The 18,087-nt window shown below is 29.6% G+C and overlaps 3 protein-coding genes across 9 annotated transcripts; 1 reads left to right on the top strand and 2 right to left on the bottom strand.

The window, feature by feature from the left end:
- Nucleotides 1-574: 574 nt before the first annotated feature.
- Nucleotides 575-5,856, bottom strand: LOC110637637 (pre-mRNA splicing factor SR-like 1). Of its 7 annotated transcripts, none has more exons than XM_021787857.2 (5): nt 5,715-5,856; nt 5,019-5,354; nt 2,736-2,816; nt 1,800-1,871; nt 575-1,699 (listed from the first exon to the last, which is right to left on the bottom strand). In XM_021787857.2, the coding sequence occupies exons 2-5, from the start codon at nt 5,304-5,306 to the stop codon at nt 839-841; spliced, it is 1,302 nt and encodes a 433-aa protein (XP_021643549.2). In that variant the 5' UTR covers nt 5,307-5,354; nt 5,715-5,856; the 3' UTR covers nt 575-838. The 7 variants fall into 7 exon arrangements, 5 of the variants coding, with proteins under 5 accessions (XP_021643549.2, XP_021643550.2, XP_021643548.2 ...); XM_021787858.2 differs by having other exon boundaries at nt 5,019-5,338; nt 5,715-5,839; XM_021787856.2 differs by having other exon boundaries at nt 5,019-5,338; nt 5,648-5,823.
- A 907-nt stretch (nt 5,857-6,763) lies between these two features.
- Nucleotides 6,764-8,513, bottom strand: LOC110637638 (microtubule-destabilizing protein 60). Its single transcript, XM_021787863.2, has 6 exons — nt 8,421-8,513; nt 7,846-7,887; nt 7,674-7,772; nt 7,477-7,536; nt 7,279-7,373; nt 6,764-7,183 (listed from the first exon to the last, which is right to left on the bottom strand). The coding sequence occupies exons 1-6, from the start codon at nt 8,451-8,453 to the stop codon at nt 7,060-7,062; spliced, it is 453 nt and encodes a 150-aa protein (XP_021643555.2). The 5' UTR covers nt 8,454-8,513; the 3' UTR covers nt 6,764-7,059.
- Nucleotides 8,514-12,619: 4,106 nt separating this feature from the next.
- On the top strand, nt 12,620-16,197 carry LOC110637653 (uncharacterized). The gene is made up of 3 exons (XM_021787886.2): nt 12,620-12,978; nt 14,680-14,917; nt 15,684-16,197. The coding sequence occupies exons 1-3, from the start codon at nt 12,727-12,729 to the stop codon at nt 15,836-15,838; spliced, it is 645 nt and encodes a 214-aa protein (XP_021643578.1). The 5' UTR covers nt 12,620-12,726; the 3' UTR covers nt 15,839-16,197.
- The last annotated feature ends 1,890 nt before the right edge of the window (nt 16,198-18,087 follow it).

The following is an 18,087-nucleotide window of genomic DNA, read 5'->3' on the forward strand; positions in this document are numbered from 1 at the left end:
AATAAATAAATAAATAAATAAATAATCAATTAAATATGTTAAGCGAAAATATTATATTTTTTTCATTGTGATTAAAAACTTTAAAATTTGCAATTATAATTATTTCTTTTAATTATATAAGTTGGAAATTTTATTCCATTACTCTCAAATTGCGTGAAAAATTTTCACAGAAACGCATTCGTGAAAGTTTAGAAAAGTATAAAGATTTGAGCCCAATCTCATTCCCCTGACGTCCAACAAAACTTCTTTTAAGGGGTTGAAAGTTAGGGTAAATCAGTAGGGAGCATCTTGCCTTGCTCGAGACACAAGGAAGCATCTTGCCTTTTTCGAGACACAAGGAAAAATTATTGATGCAAACAAGCTTTCAACTCTTCAATGGTAGGGTGAAAATTCTCATTCCATTGTGGAAGCGGTGCTTGTGCACACCAATGTACCAATCACAATAAGGACGTCACTATTGGGATAATAACCATTTCACAGACCATTTAAGCATTTCCTGATTTCAGTTATGCAGCCTGCATGATGCTTGAAAAATTTTTATAAAACTAAAAATAAAGAATAACAATTTGTAATATGGCTTAAAATCTCTCAACAAATAATCGATTGAAAAGTAACATGTATGAGATGTTCTCTAAAACAGCTAGTGCCCTGAAGCATTAAACGGAATGCAAGGATAGGTAAGGGCATCTAACATGCATACATACATCCCCCTGACTCGGTAAATTGCGTGTGCCAGTATCAACATCATCTACCAACGATATGCTACTATGCCTTACACAGAATAAAATGCTCAAATGATACATCTAAATTGTGAACTGCATGAAAATCTATGTTGTAACTATTTCCATGTAGAACCACCAAGCCTAATGACCTCCTCATTGCCATTATCCCTTCGAGATAGCCTTTCCAGACCAGCATCCCCTTTCCGATCACCCAAGTCACCATACAGATCCTTGAGCTTTGCCAAATTGCTAGATGCAGAGGTCTTCTCCTTGCTTCCATCCCTATGTGGAGTCGAATGACAATCAAATGGAGCAACACTGTTTTGCAAAATTCGACTTCTGCTCCTGCTTCGGCTGCGACTCCTACTCCGGTTATGGCTTCTATGAGAACTACTTTTCCTGTAGTGCCTACTTCCATCATGGCTGCTCCATTCATAATCCCTTCTGCTTTCTCTCTCAGAATACCCGGACCTCCGATCATAATCATACCTTCGGTCTCTGTCCCTGTCCTGGCGCCGGTCTCGTTCAAGGTCCCTATCCCGGTCTCGTTCACGGTACCTATCTCGATCTCGATCATGATCACTGCCCCTTTCCCGGTCTCTTCCATGGGGATCCCGATCCCTATCTCTGTCCCTGTTTGAATATTCTTTATCAGAATATTCACGACTCTGGCTATGACGACTACTGGGAGATCTTTTAGCATCATCATTAATTCTATCATAAGAGGGTGGCAGTAGTGTACGACGAACAGGTGATGAGTCCCTGGTTGATGCACGATGAGGAGCACGCTGACCAAATGATACTGAAAGTGCAGCCTTCACAGATGGCGGTCGGCGTGCAGTGTCATCAGATCCATGGCGTATGGAATCCCCTGTTGCACCTGAAGGTTTGGTGGGGAGCTTCATCTTCTCAAGATTAGACACAATCTGCCGCATTACAGGAACAGGAATGCGGGGGAAAAGGGTATCAAAGTAGTACTGTAAGAGCAAAACATATTACATTAATATTTTTTTCCTATATAAGGATAACAGAACACGAAAAAACAGTACAAAGCATTAGAAGTTGATTGCTGCTAACCTGTCCAAGAAGTAAGTCACGTGCATAAATACCCATTGTACTTTTTTGTACACTAGAACTCGGGGAAAATTCCTGAAATATGATATCATCATTAGAACAGATTGTAACAAAAAAAGAAAAAAAAAAGTAGACCTTCTAAAATAATACAAATAAACATAAATATGTTTCATGAAGTATGTGCCAGGATTAGCTATTCAAAAGCATGAGCATTTTATATGTAGTTCTAGCAAAAATTAAAGCACACAGTATCAGCTGGATAGATTCAGTAAGTAAATTAAATTGCTTGTATATAAGAGAAATACGAGCCACTGGGAATGTCTCTACATTAAAGATGGGGTTTAATAGCTGACCGACGTGGCACAGAAGCTAAAGCATGTTCTAAATTAATACTTATGGTTGGGATTGAAGTTGATCATATAATACTTATGCCACATTATTAAATAATAGAAAATCCTTGCAGCTTAATAAATAAATTACCACAAATAAATTGTATTAAGGCTAAGAAAAACAGTAGGCTAGGATGGGACATATCTTAAAGAAAAGAAGTTGATGATAAAACACCAGAAGCAACACAAATATGATGATTTTGTGAAGTTAAAGGTTATAAAAATAAAGAAACTAAAAAGTACTTTTGGTACTGCACAATACTACTGCCACAAGATCTATGCAAGACCATATTTCCATCTCATAACTACTAGTTGGGAATGACCATATCATAATTGGGTTTTCTTTTTTGCTGATGATAGGATTATTATGGGTAATGAGAAAAAGAAAAGTAACATTTATTCTCATGAATATCAGATTTTTATTTTGGGTTGTGTTGTGTTGGAATTGCTCAGAACTCCTAAAGAAATTAAAAAAAGGTGCTTGAAAGTTGGCTTGTAGAGCAATATCAAAAATCTAAATTAGAAATTAAGTAAGGTCATAAGGAAGCACCTCATCATCTTTAATATATGGTTCAAACCAATTCCACAAAGTCTTTGCATCAGCAACATATCTCAAGTATAGGAATCCAATCTGCAATCAAATTTCAGGGTCTCAATCCACAGCATCACATCACAAGCTTAATATTAAGGAGCTACAACTAATCCCTATAATAACAAGTAAACTGCACAAATCAAGCACAAGCACAAGAACGAGTGCACATATGGGACATGGAGAAAAGAAAATTTGTTGTACATGCAGGTAAAGAAAGTGAACCTCTAAAACACCAACAAATACAAGATCCCAATCCTTAGCTTCAAAGAATTCATAGTTGAAACAGTAGCAATGACAGAACCTGAGAGATGCATAACAGATGTAACACCGGTTCTGTCGTTCACATATTCCCAGATACACAAAAATATCAGATTAAATCTAGGAGTGAATCAAAAAATGAGACACCTCAAACCTTGGTTTAGCGTATATCTGCTCGAGAAAGCAAAGGCAGTATTAGGTGGGAGTGTGAAAGTCTTAGCAACTCAAAGAAACAAGGACACCTCAACCTGGGTTTGTAGAATCTGCTATGAAAAACAAGGGCATCATCATGTGTGCATATATGTACTAGATTATCAAAATAAAGATTTTCAAATTGACCAAATCAGATATATTTTGTCCATTATCTCATTAGCAAACAAGCTCTTTAATTTTGGACAGTTAAAACTCCAGCAAAATCAAAGAATATGATAAAACTGACATTTGAAGTTGCTCTGAATTCATAAAAATATACCTCATCTCATAGATTTGCAGTTGATAGAACCAAAAAATGAGACTGGAACATTATAATCCCATTCAAGTACTTGAAGTCAGGCATAAGTATGATAGCAAAACAAGGAACAATGATATAGACTCTCATATTAATCCCAATAATGCCAAAGTAATGATGTATACTTCATTATGAAATCAAATTTTTAATTTGTTGACTTGAAAAACATAGAAATTGTTTTCAGAACATGGAAACATTTAATAATATAAATTCATCACTTGTGTGACAGGTTTCCAGTTTGTAAATCAGCTTATCCACTAACCCTTGTGCGCAGACATCTAATAAGGGTAAACTAACATATATATGATAAATCTATCACATGAACCTTTAGTAATCATCTATGTTCAATATACAAATTACAGGGAAATACTTGTACATAAAAATACATAATTTAAATTTTGACAAGGCCAGCTGTAGTTCAGCCTTATATCAAGATTACCCAGTTTTTTAGTTTAAATCCAAAACATAAAGTTTTGCTTAAGTTTTCAGAAGTTTATAACATAAAATGAATTAAAAATTGATTTATCATTTTCAATTCATTATTAAGTCCCTTTAGGCTGGAATGGATTGCAGTAAATAGATTGTAGATGTACAAATCCCCATTCATTTTCTCCAACTGTCTTTCTTATCTCTCTCTTTTTTTTTTCTTTTTTTTTTTTTTCTCTTTTTTTTGGAGGGGGTGGGGAGATGTTGGATAGTAAAGAGAAACTCCATAACTAAAGAAATATGACCACAATCAAATAAGAAAAACCAGCAAAATAATTGAAACTTGGCCTGAAAATTTGAGAATGGTGAAAACATTTCTAGGCACATCACAATACATAATGAACCATGGTCAGATTCCCAAATTTACAATGTATGAAGATGAGAAAACTAACAAAGCAAGACAAGCTAAAAAGAAAAGAAAATAGAGAAGTTAATGTTAAGCCACGTTGGTTTGTTATGTACCATAATTATCAAAACCGAAAACAAAAAAGCAGTTTGCAACCCACATTAAACAAGTCCAAATATATGTCATTTCACTTCCATTCTGAAAGTTGAAAAAGATGCTTCATATGTATAATGTTAGTTTTCCACTTTGTTTTCTCAAGGATATGAGAGGCAGATAGCGAGTGAAAGGGCAAGAAAAGTTTTTGGTGTCTGCATAGATTTACCACCACTTATGTCATAAATAACTTTAGGCAAGGAAAATGACATTGAAGACAAGCATCTTCAATTGTGCCAGAATGGCTGTATTAAAGAAGCATCTAAAGAGTGAAGTAAAAAAACTTTGAAAATTACAAAAAGCAAGCTAAATGTTACGCCAAATTAAGAAAATGACAAGAACCTTTTCAGGCAGCTCTACACACTCCACAAGCCTGTGCTCATTTGAATATTGAAGTAAATACATACACACATAAAAACTAAATTAAAATTATATAATAAATATCTAACCAGTATAGATTCTCCATCCAAGTAGGTTATGGCATAATTACCGCTCTTATATAAGGAGAATCCTCGTGCTTTAATAGACCATGCATTTGTTTGACAGTGAGTTTCATGGTAAAAAACTTGTACAGTAGACAGAAAGCAGTTGATGGCCCCCGACAGTTTCCAGTCATCCATGGCTCCACATGGTCAACTTGATTGTATATTTCATCTATCACTTCATGGTATGTCTTTAACCGATAAAGCTCCTTGAAGTAATCAGAGGACAGAATGTTCATACAAAGAACCTTCTCTAGTAGTGAGTCAATGGGCTTCCCGCTTGTCTGTATCTCCATAATTGATTATCAAATAGATGCACTCCTAAGTTCTTAGAGGATAAATTCCTACATCAAGAAATCATCAGAATTAACAAAATTCGCTCAAACAATAAACAAAAGGAAAGAGGTTTTTCTCGAAAAACACATAATACCCAAACCAAAATAAACATCGAGTTTCATCTTAAAAATTGAAATACAAATAAGTAGGGGAAAAAAAAATTTGAAACCTAAGCAAATTTCAATGAGGCAAGAAATTGATTTCCATTTATTAGCGATGAATCAAAAACAAAGTCTCCACTAGGAAAGAAAACGGGAAAAATGCCTAAAATGTAACACTATAAGGAAAACAAAATACATACAGAAAGAGAGAGAGGACAGAATCCAAGATCGAATCAAAAGTGGAGAGCAGCCAGAATCACGATCTACCTAAAGCTTTGATTGTTCGGTTCTTGTACTTTTTCGCCGAGCGGCAATCCAAAATCAATTGCTCAACAGATAACCTAGTGCGAAAATGAGCAACGAGAAAGACGGAATTCGCCCTTTCTCTTTCTAATCTTTTATTTTATTAATTTTTTAATTAATCTTTTATTTTATTTTTAATTTGTAATAATGAATTAAAAATGCTGGATATTGAATGGATTGGGCCTTCCTGGCCTCTTTATTTGGTCCAGCAATCATATAATTTAAAAAAAAAAAATTATTCACACTTAAAATTTAAATTCAACAATTTAAAACTCCGTTTGTTTATAAAAAAATAAAATGATTTATAAAAAAATTAAGAAAATTAAAAAATAAATTTTTATATTTACATATGTCAAAATCGAACAACATATTTTTTTAATTTTAAATTTTAATTGATATTTAGAAAATTATTTTTCTTTTTTTAAATAAGAAATAATGAATTTTATCATCAAAATTATATTAAATTTTTTAATTACAATTAAATAATTATTTTAAAAATATTTATTTACAATAATAAAAAAAATAATCATGTTATTATAAAATAAATAAAAAATTATAAAATAAATAAAAAACACATATTAAATTTTTTAAAATGAAATAAATTTTTCATTACATTTTATAATAATTAACTTTTTAATTCTGAAAAAAAAAATGAATACTTTTTAGTATTTTGAAGTATAAAAACACTTTATATTATTGATGGGTAAAAAAATTTTCATGTTTTTATTTGTTTTCTATGAAAATTAAAATTTTCTCAGAAAAAAAAAATTTTACAAGTAAACATGCCATTTTTTGAAAATAATTATAATATCCTTAATTTAAAACTATCATTATTTCAATCTTCACAATTAATCATCCACAGTTAACAATTATATTTTAATTTTTTAATCATAAATAAACCTAACATAAAGATTTTTTTTTTCTTTTACATTTTTCCTCAGCGGCTAATTAAGTCTTATTATTTTTGTGGAGAATGAAAATAACCAAGCTGAGCATACATAATCATGTACAACTTATGCAAAAAAAGGCATAATATTTACTCATTGATGAAACAAAATGTAGTACAAAAAAGCATTCACATTATTAGTGTGTGAAAAGAACCCATTGAAAGGAGGGGTCATGGCTATATATAATCACATTCACACTTCCTAAAAGAGATCTTAAATGTTGCTACAGTACTATCAACACACTCATGACTTATCAGAGAAGAAGTGAAAGTTATCTATGACTAGAATATGCTGTTGTACAGAAACACCCGCCAAGTATATTACATATATTTTACAAATTTTCCCTAGGAAATGTGGTTCGTTTAGTAGTTCCAAGCTTGTGCATGTTCAAAATGGTAGAGTTCATTCCCTGAGTTGCAGCTCCAACACTTGCTGTTCAACATGCGGAAACTTGGCTCTCTTGGTATTGTCAAGGGTCTGTTTGATCTGCAGCAAGTAAAATAGTAAATATTCAAATTAAGAGTTTAGGTATTAGAAATGTTATTTCCCACCCTCTTTAATAACAGCCAAATTGGTTTTACCTTTGTGGGAAGAAAGGTCTATCAAAGAAAGGCATCAACTGGGCTCTTGGAATCATTTCCTTTCTCAGCATGCGAATCTCCTCTTCTTCCATGATCTGCTCCAGAATTTCATATCATTTTTACCAAAGCTACAGCAAATCCACAATCAAGTATAACTAATAAAAATGTTCTGAACTCATCATGGCTATATATAAATACCTTTTGGACCTTCTCTATTTGTTTCTTTTGTAGCTCCATGAGGTATAGCTTGGTGGCGACCTGCAAGTTTGAGAACCCAAAATAAATATTAAAATGTAAGATTTTTGTTTTCATTTTTTCATATCGAAAATTCTTAGAAGATCGAAAAGTGATCATCAGGAATCTTATGGGATGAAAAAGCCACTCATTTTACTCACAGAATAATTGAACATTGCACGTTTGTATGCTCTTTGCTCTGTGTGGAGTTTGAATTCTTGGGGCTTAGTATTTTCCTTGGCTGTAGTCTTTGGGGTTGCCTGTGTATGTGAATCACAAAGCCTCTCAATTCAGAGAGAGAGAGAAAGAGTTAAGGTCTAGAGGAAAATTTACCTTGGATTTGTCATAGAGTCTCTCCTTGGCTTCATCTTTTGCCTGCAACAAATATTGCCATCTATATTAGCTTTAAAGCAATAACATACGCTTGTGCTAAGATGTGGAAATGCTAATAATGTAAGCTAAGAAAAATGTTATGATTTAAATTCTTGATTTATTTTTAATATGTAAAATGCAAGGCAAGTAAGATATTTTAAAATATTAATAAGAACATTGTACCCATACACCTACACACATTTACATTTAGAGAGATTCTCATACCCATATCAGCATATCCATAGAAAACAATTTTGCCAAAGATAAGATGGAAAAGAGCAACAACCATAAAGTTTATTTTCCCATATTCTTTCCCATGACCAAGGGTAGCTTTCAACAATAGATGAAGTTTCTAATAAGATATCTAACCAAATTCTGCCATGTCAAACTATATTATTGTTTTACACTTTCATTTAACCGAAAAATTAAGGACATCGATATTCTCACTAATCAAGTGACTGTGTCGTAACTCTTAAAAAGAATAAGAAGAAGAAGACAGGATAGATTTCATAGCATATAGCATATAAGAAGGCAACCTTGAGAGAAGATTTAGTGTGTGCTTTCTCCATTATACTTAGCTCTCTAAATCTGAAGGGATTGAAGCAATAACAGAAATTGAATTGAATTGAATTTATAGAGCGAGAGAAATCAAAGTTTGGAGATTTGTAATTGTCTGACTCGCTTCTGTTGATACATCACAAACATTCTCAGGCATTTGCATGCTCTCTTGCACCAAACTTTCTGATTAAATCTCCCTCTCATGCACATATACTTGTCATAGTACCCGACCATGTTCCTTCAATTCTCCTCTTGCTATATCAATCAATCAGTAATAAAATATCTCATGATTTCTATTAACTAATCGAAACGCTGACTTGTATAGCTTGTCATCATTAATTTCTTCTATTTAATTAATTAGTTTTATGAGATAATATATCAGTTTGTGTTTCCAGCAGAGACTAATTAATTAATTATCTATACTAAGCTAGCTTTAATTAAGTTGCTAACCGATAGAATATCAAGACTATATTTATGTAGCGAACAAGAATATTTTATTCTTGATCAAATTCACTATCGTTTCTCCCCATGTAACTCAATTTGTACTTTGAGAAAACACCCAATTCAATATAAAAACTTAAAACTTAAACCTTTATTTTTTATGTGTATTTTTGGTATGGGATTTTTAAACTCTAATAACGAATACCTCCCAAGATTTTCCTTGTTTTTATTAAATATGTAAGGGGAGGAGGAGTTGAACTTGAATCTCCAGAGTTCAACATATACGTAGCTATCCTGGCCTATGCCACCGTTACACATCTAAAGATTTTCTTAATAAAAGGCTTCATACTTTTTTTTGTAACTCTTTAGGATTTCCCAAACAAGTTTGTTATTGTTTTTGTTTTCTATCCTTGAGCAATCTCAATTAATATAGATCTGATTTTCATCTGGTGTAACCTTAGTGAGAAACCAAGAATTCAAGCAACTCGGTTGAGTTGTCTAAAGTGAAAAATATATCAACATAGCTTTATGTCACTTCCCCTACAGGTAATGACTGTCTAAAAAAAGGGCACAAAATGACCACAAGGTAGTTAACCACCCACTATCAATTGTTTCTTGTTAAAGCCGTTATCCAACCGAGGCAAAAATTTAATTAAACTAACAAAAAAAAATTAAAACTCCGTTTGTTTCACAGAAAATAATTTACTTTCATTGAAATTATTTTCTAAACAAATATTTTATATTATTTGATTATAATATTAAATTATAAATATGTTTATATTATACATTATTAGTATTTTTACATTTTAATAAGATTATTAAACCCTAAAAAATTACTTTTTTTAGAGATATAATTTTTTTTTCTTGTTAAGAGGTAAGAGGCATGTCATATAGTTTTAGTTAGGTAATGGTTCATGAATGGAAAATTAGCCTACTAATTATGCAACAATTAATGCTTTTAACACAAGTTTGGGGGATTGCAAAAACTATAGCACCCTACTTTTAGTTAGTTTTCTTCCATTTTGACCAACCAAATTAGACCTTTATTTTCACTAAAGGGGAATGGAAGAGGCTGTGCTTTGAGGACAAAAGTTGTCTTGCTCTTGAAAAAGCTCCTTTTGGGGTCTTGGTGCTTGATGTTATGCTAGGAAGCTTTTCAATGTTTGTTGGACATTCATAGATTGCTTCTACATTGGGAAATTTTGTGAATGTACATATGTAATGATATAATGAAATAAAAATAAATATTTTGGCACCATTTAATTAGAGACGGAGTTACTAAGGGGCCAAGAGGGGCATTAGGGCCCCTAAAATTTTGAAAAATATTAGGGGTGTAATAGCCCTTTAAATAAAAATAAAAGCTAAATTACTTTAAGCTCCCTTGCTTTTAATAAAATTAACATATATATATATATAGTACTCAGTTTTTAATTTTATAACAATCTACTTATAAAATTAAAATATTATATAATTAATTTTTATGATTTTGCTTTAAATAACATATTAGTCCCTGAATTTTCTTGTAAAATTAATTTTTAATTTCTAAGAAAATCAAAGATAAGAGACTAAAATGTTATTTTATCTAAAAACTATACAATAAATATTATTTAACATAAGTGAGGGATTAAAATCTAATAAAAAGATTAAATTTCATTTTTTTTTAAGAATAATAATAATTTATTTTAATTCTTAAAAACTGAGTATGTAAGTGTGAATTTCACTAATTATTAATAAGTTTAATAATTTATCCAATAGAAAAAAAAAACCTAAGATATTTCTCTTTAGATAAACGATGTGTTTAGAGTTTTACGTAAAAAAAAATTTTTAAAAAATCAATACTAAAAATCAATGAAAACTTCTAATGTCACATATTTTTAAAGCCGTCATTCTAACAAATAATAAACAAAGTTAGAAATTTCAATTTAATGCTTAGATTTATTGGTAAATTAATAACAAAATATCAATTTTAGTATATCCTTTCTTTTTCTCTTATTTAATTATTGTAACATTCTATTGAGTTTGGTGAATTTTTTTTAATAATAAAATTTAATGAGTTAGTAAAAAATTTAGAGATATGGATATTTAGTTTTATGCAAAATTCTCTATAATTTCTTAATTTTTTTTCTAATATCAAAGTTGATGTAATTGAAAGAAATGTTTAATGCCCAAAAATTTTGAGCTGATAACCCATTTATTAATATAAAAAATAGAAATTTTTATCAATTTTTTTGAAAGATTATGATTTTAATCTTCATAAAAGGAAATATATTTATTTCTATTATTTTTTGAAAAGATTATTAACCAATTTTTTATTATTTTTATTTTTACAATGAAATATATGTATTTATTTTTACGTAATTACTTAAAATGTGCCCTCCTAAATAAAACTTTTGGCTCCAATAAAATATTAATAATCAACTAATTTTAAGATGTCATATAAATAAAATGATAAAAATTTATATTCCTTTTGTGGTGAAGAAAATTACATTTTAATTGTACATATTTTTACAATTAAATACTAATTTTTTATATACTATGGTTGTTTTTAAGATTGTGTAATTTTAAATAATTTTTTAATATTTTTTAATTAATATATTTAAAAATTATTTTTCTTCAATAATAATCCAAGTAGGCCTAAGAATGATCCGCTTCTCTTAAGATGAGAATGCAAACAAAAATAAGCCCAGTGGTATATTTGAGAATAAGGTAACAAAACGCAAAGAACTTAAGCAAGCCCCGCCCTAAACACTAAGCCATTATCAAAGTGAAAATTTGAAATGTCAAACATTCAACAAATTCAGAACTAAACAATGGTTGTGGGCTTGGGAGTTGGGACCAACTATACTAGCTTCAGATAACATATTCTCTTGGATGAGCTTGGTCCACCAAGTAAGCTGCTTTCAATGTGATCTAGAGTTGAGATTTCATTAATTTTATTCAACTCAATTCGACTTGGATAATTAATAGGAAAATTTGTAATTTTGTTATTTGGTTTTGTGTTATATTATATTTTAATTATCTTTAAATTTTAAAAAATTAATTATTTTATTTATAATTTTTATATTATATTATACTTTAATCTTCACATTTTAAAAAAAGAAAATTTTAATTACCTTAATTTTAATATATAAAATAATTTTATTGTTGTAATTTTAATATTTATAATAATTTTATTTATTGATAGAATAATTGAATTTATCAAGAAGATTTGTCATCATTAACAAAGCTATTGAATTCTTTATTTATATGGTTCTTCAAGCTTTAGCCCTTGATTAAAAAACAAATTAGAATATTTTGAAATTCTTTTTAATTTGTTGGAGTAAAATTACAATTAAAGTACACATTAGATATTAAAATTCATGTAAGCAAAATTTTAAACTATTTCAATAACATATAATTAAAAAAAATTTATAAATAATTTACAGTCATAAAAATTACTTCAATATTTTTAAATTAAAATTTATTAATTATTTTTTTATTTTATTAAAAAATTACATACTTATTTTTGTATATAAATTAAAAATATCACCCTCTCTTTGAGTTCACAATGCTCCTGTGTTTTGCTAACATGAGGTCATTATATATGTAATGATAAACAATTCAAAATTGTATATAATTTTATAAATATATTAATATTTAATATTTTAATAAGGTGATTATTTTTTTTAATATTTAATGCGCCACGTGTTGAGTTAACATAAGAAGTAAATTGTGATTTATCCTCATCTCCATCATAACTAATTGTGAATTATTTAGAAAAGCACAAATCTGTCAATTCTCAACAACCGCCAATGCACTCACTCTAACATCAGTTCCTCTCTTCGCCGTAAAATTATTGCAGCCATGGAAGTACCGCTCGAAAATGAAGGGATCAAAGGTTCTCGCCGGACCGAGACTCTTTACGACGTCATCCATCGGATGCTATCAATGATCTTTTTTCCTGATTCCGACAGTTCAGCACCGCTGCTGAAGCGGATCAAGAACTCTTTATCGGAGAATGCTTGTCTTCTTAAGGATGCTACTAGTAATACTGGCCGGAAAGTTCTCCTCTGGGCTCGCCGTGGCAGTCCTCTGCGGGCACTTCTCGTAATCTCTGTAAGTACTGTTAATCTCATTTATAAGTGAATACTTTTTTTTTTTTGTGCGTGCTTTGCTTTTATTTATTTTAATATAATTGCAAAAAGACCCAGTTTTTTTTTTTTTTTTTCTGCTAAAGCTTTATTTTGTTGTATGTTTGGAATTAACTAATTAAGACTATGTTTGAGAGTTTTGTTGGAAAGAAAGGGAAAGGATAATGTTTAATTTATGGGATGAGACAAGTAATGGAATATGAAAATTTAAGGGACAAAAATGGATTTTACCTTAGAAGTATTTTATGAAACTATTTTTTATTTTAAGGGAGAGAGAATTTTTATTCCCCTACATGCTTAGTTTGGATGGAGGGATAGAAACTAAAACTCTAAAGATTAGAGTCATCTGATGAAGTTGGAAAAGAAATGACAAAGAGGGATTTGTTATACCTCCAAACTCTACTTTGTTATTCTACCCTTAAAACTGGTTCTTATAATTGAAACTTTCAATATGAGAAATTAACCTCTTTTTTTTTTCTTTTTTTTTTTTCCATGGATTAAATATTATCATTTCGTTTTCTATCCAAACAAAAACTCCCAAACACTATTTAATTTTTTTCTTATATATATATATATATATATATATATATATATATATATATATATATATATATATAAGAAGAATTCATTATTCTTCAAACTCCACTTTGTTCTCCCGTTAAAATTAAATAGTGTTCGGGAGTTTTTGTTATATATATATATATATATATATATATATATATATATATTTGCAAATTCATTAAACTCAATTATATTCTCTTATCTCTTAAATATTTTTCTTTTTTTATCCCCTCCTATTCCTTCATCCGTACAAAGCATAAGTGAACCAGTTATATTTGTTGAATATATTAAGGTACAGAATGTCAAGAGCAAGAGTGTAAGGTGGAAAAGAGATAGAATATTAATAAGGACAAAGAATACCATTACCATCAAATTCAACCATTGTATAATTTAAATGATGATCTTGATATGCAAATTCAATTAATTTGTAATTTGTATTTATTCAAATATAGAGAGTTTTGCGGAATGGAAAACGTGGAGTTGTAAATGAGTTCATTATTGATCCTGATTCTGAACATAACTCCTTGTTTAGAATCTAAAATTTTACAAGAATTTAATTCAATTATTTCTTCTTTTATCAATTTTCATGTTTGGAATAAAAGAATTTAATTTTTTAACTTAAAAAAATTTATCATTTTGAAAGAAATAGAAATCAAGCATGGTTATGTGAAAATTCAATTGAATTCTTTTCTTGTAAATGATTATTTTTAACTTGATGATTGTGGAATTGTAGAATTTAGTGACCTTTCCTTTGGAATGAATTTGAAATTTAGAGATTTGAATTTGAGAACACATTAATTTTATTTAATCAATTACTCATAAATCTAGTTAGGTTCTTGAATGGGAATAAAAACTTATTTCAAAGTGGATTTGAAATATAAAGGTGTAAGTGTAACTACATATATATTAGCCTTCACCCGCATAAACTCCATTCATGAATCTATAATAAAACAATAGGTCAACTTTCATTCAAGCAATTTAAAAGGGAAATTCATGTCCAAATTTAAGTTCTTATTGCACTATATTGTGTCAAGTATGAATCAATCCTGTTTGTACATAACTTTACAAATTTTCATGAGTTTTACTTTTTTAAAAACCTCTGCAGGTTGGGACTATTGCTCTTCTTACCTTGACAGGATTGCTTGTCTTTATGCTTTTCTTTCTGACAGCCACTGTCAATGCCGTTGTTGTTTCTCTTCTCATTTCTTTGGCAGCTGTCGGAGGCTTCATGGCTCTTTTCTTTGCTCTTATAACAGCTATATATATATGGGCATTATCAGTTGCTGTATTTGTCATTTCCACGGCAACAATTTCAGCAATTATAGCGGTTTTTATAGCTACAGGTAGGGCAAAATAGACTTTTCAATTTTTTACCGTTTATATATCCTTAAAATTGCAGATTTTTTCTTATCCTATTTTGGTTTGGGAATCAAATTAATGTATTTGAGGTAGGAATTTTTGCAAAAGACAGCCATGGGCAGCCTAAGGAATTTAACTCTTGGGAGTTTTGACAAAACACTGATCTTCTTCCAAAAAGATTGTGAAGAAAAAGAGTAAACTTTGGGAGTTTTCTAGTTCTTTTTATGACCCTAAAAGAGAAGAATCAGAGAGAGAGAGAGAGAGAAGACTAGAATTATACTGATTCTGATGCATAAATTCCCAATGTCTGGAAGCCAATTAATAATGCATGATGATGTTTGACTCTATAAAAAAAAAAAAAGAATGATGTTTGAGCCCAATTGAAAAAGAGGAACGATTAGATATATTCTGTTCAAGCCAGTTAATTGTCCTGCCGGTGGGGTTCTTGGGGCTGTGTCTTTTCAGCTTGGTATGCATGCATGAACATTTGGCTGTGGTGGCTTGATGATTAGAATAATTGAATGTTTACTTGTGTCTGAACATGCGTGCACATGATACCGTTAAATTTGTGGAATGGCAAATTGGTGATTCATAGTTTTGTAGTCTTGGTTTATGTGATCTAAAATCATCTTCATATCATGGCATAGGATTATCGAATCCTGTCATAGTGTTTGAAGATCTAGCCTAATGTGCTCTAATGTTAATGTGCTCTAATGTTATACTTTGGGATATGAAAACTGTGTGAATCAGGTTGGATTGGATTTTTCTGGACTGTCTGGTTGGTGACAAAGAAAAGTGTGGGTGTAGCTAAGCACTCATTGTGGGTGACTGGATCAGCAATTTCAACTTACTCTTCGGGTCGGCATGTGCTGCGCAATCAAGAACTAGATAAGGTGTCGAATTGAGCAACGATGCTCTGAAGTCCATTCATGTGAATATCCTTGTATACCCTGTACATCTATACATCTTCGCTTCTCACAAATTGCTCGCGAGTGACAACTGCTATGGTAGTGTTTGTTACTAGTGATTGTTGCTATCATTTGGAAACTTATGGTGAAATCTACAACTACAGATTGAAAGCACATGTGATAAGCATTGTGGTGTTAGATATATGCTTGTTCAAACTGTGTATTGTATAATGAGCTGTTGCGCGGAGATGGATTTCAGGTATCACTAGATTTTAATCGTATGTATTGCATTTGTGTTTATAGGTCTGGTTAAAATCGAGTTGGTTAATCTAAAGATTTTAGTGCATGTTTGTTTAGTTACATTCCATTAGTTTAATTACATACAAGCGAATCTGCATTTAGATTATTGAGAATTGAATAATGTAGGATCTAAGATCTTGTTTACATTGAATTGTGGTGCATATAATCTTTAATTGCTCAGTTTCGTGGTGCTGATTCTGCTTGCGTTTATCTATAGGGGTTGCCATGGCTTGGTGGCCGATGGGATGGCGCAATTATGGCCTTATAAAAATAAGGGCTCACGCCTTCTGAGAAGCGTTTAATATTTTAGCTGGGCCTAGTCTTGGGTGCTTTTCGCCGAAACCCAAATCGGCCTTGCTTTAAAAAAATAACATATTATTTACCTTCATATATAATAAGTTGTTTACTCGCATATAAATTTTACATTCGAAAATATAATATACAAGAACAATTATCCTAAAATTATATGTAAAAATTTTTTTAGAAAAGCGGATTTAATGATAAAAAAATTATTTTACAACAATTAATGAAAAATAAATTGATGTTAAGTAGCCGTGAAAGCATTAATCATATGAATGTAAATAAACTCAATGGAACTCCAGTAGAATTGGTTTGATAAATATTTTTTAGGACTTTTGCTGTTCCAATCCTATAAAATTTCCCAGGGTATTACATGAAAAAATTGAAGTGAAAGATGTTAAATTAGGTAGAAGATTGCAGATAGATAAGATGAGGCTAATATTAAAGTTGGCTGAATATTAAATTAAATCATACATACTTATAAGAGAATGAAACGCCTAAGATAGAGTACGTATCTCTCAATCCATCAAATTAAGTAACAAAAATAGACTTAAATCCATTATTAAACCACAAATATACAATAATGCGAAGCAAAAAGAACAAAGAAAAATTCGAAAATAAATAAAGTGGAAAGCTATAATTAGATTGTCAATGGGAAATTCAATAACGACCAAAGGATAGTGTTGGAAAATAAATTCATAGAATATAATATATTAATGTTTAAGATTTGCATTACTAATTTAATATATGACCACTTTAATATAACAAATTATTTGTTTTATTTTTGCACCCTGTCTTCTAGAAATAATTTTTTTATATTCTAAAAATACAAAACGTGAAAGAAAGGGAATTGAACCATTCACTGTGTGCATCATAAACTTGAGAGCCCATGAAATTAAAAGTATAGTTAAATATAGATTTTTTAACTAATGGTATTATTATGATTTATTATATGATAGATATCAAATATAATTATTATATATATATATAAAAAACAGAGAGATATTCCTAATGAACTGACACGTGGTACTTTTCTTAAAAAATTTATCACGCATCACATTTTATAAATACTTTCTTTTATAGTAATTATTATTTAAATTTTTTACATCTCTTTTAATTATCATTATTATTTAAAATATTATTTTAACATTTTATGATTTAAATTTTTTTTTTTAAATTTAATTTTTAAAAATTAAAATATTTGGTAATTAAATGTAATATTTAAAAATTATTTATATTATTTTATAAATACTCATTATTATTTATTTTTTTATTTCTTATTTAATTATCATTATTATTTATAATACTACCTTAACATTTATTATTTAAATTATTATTTTCTCTAAAAATTAATTTTAAAAAATTAAGACATTTCATGATTAAATATAATATTTAAAAATTATTTATATTATTTTTTTATAGATTCATTTATGCAAAAATATTATTTGCCATATGTTACCTTTCAGCGTGATGATGATGATAATAATAATAATAATAAAAAATCCATTGATTGCCAATAGTTTAAACAAAATTAATCATTAATTTGTGATATCATAATCAATCATAAATATTATCTTTTATATTAATTATTATTTAAATTTTTTATTTATCTTTTAATTATTGTTGTTATTTACAATACTACCTTA

The sequence above is a fragment of the Hevea brasiliensis genome, chromosome 9 (assembly GCF_030052815.1).
Source record: "Hevea brasiliensis isolate MT/VB/25A 57/8 chromosome 9, ASM3005281v1, whole genome shotgun sequence".
Lineage (NCBI taxonomy): Eukaryota > Viridiplantae > Streptophyta > Magnoliopsida > Malpighiales > Euphorbiaceae > Hevea > Hevea brasiliensis.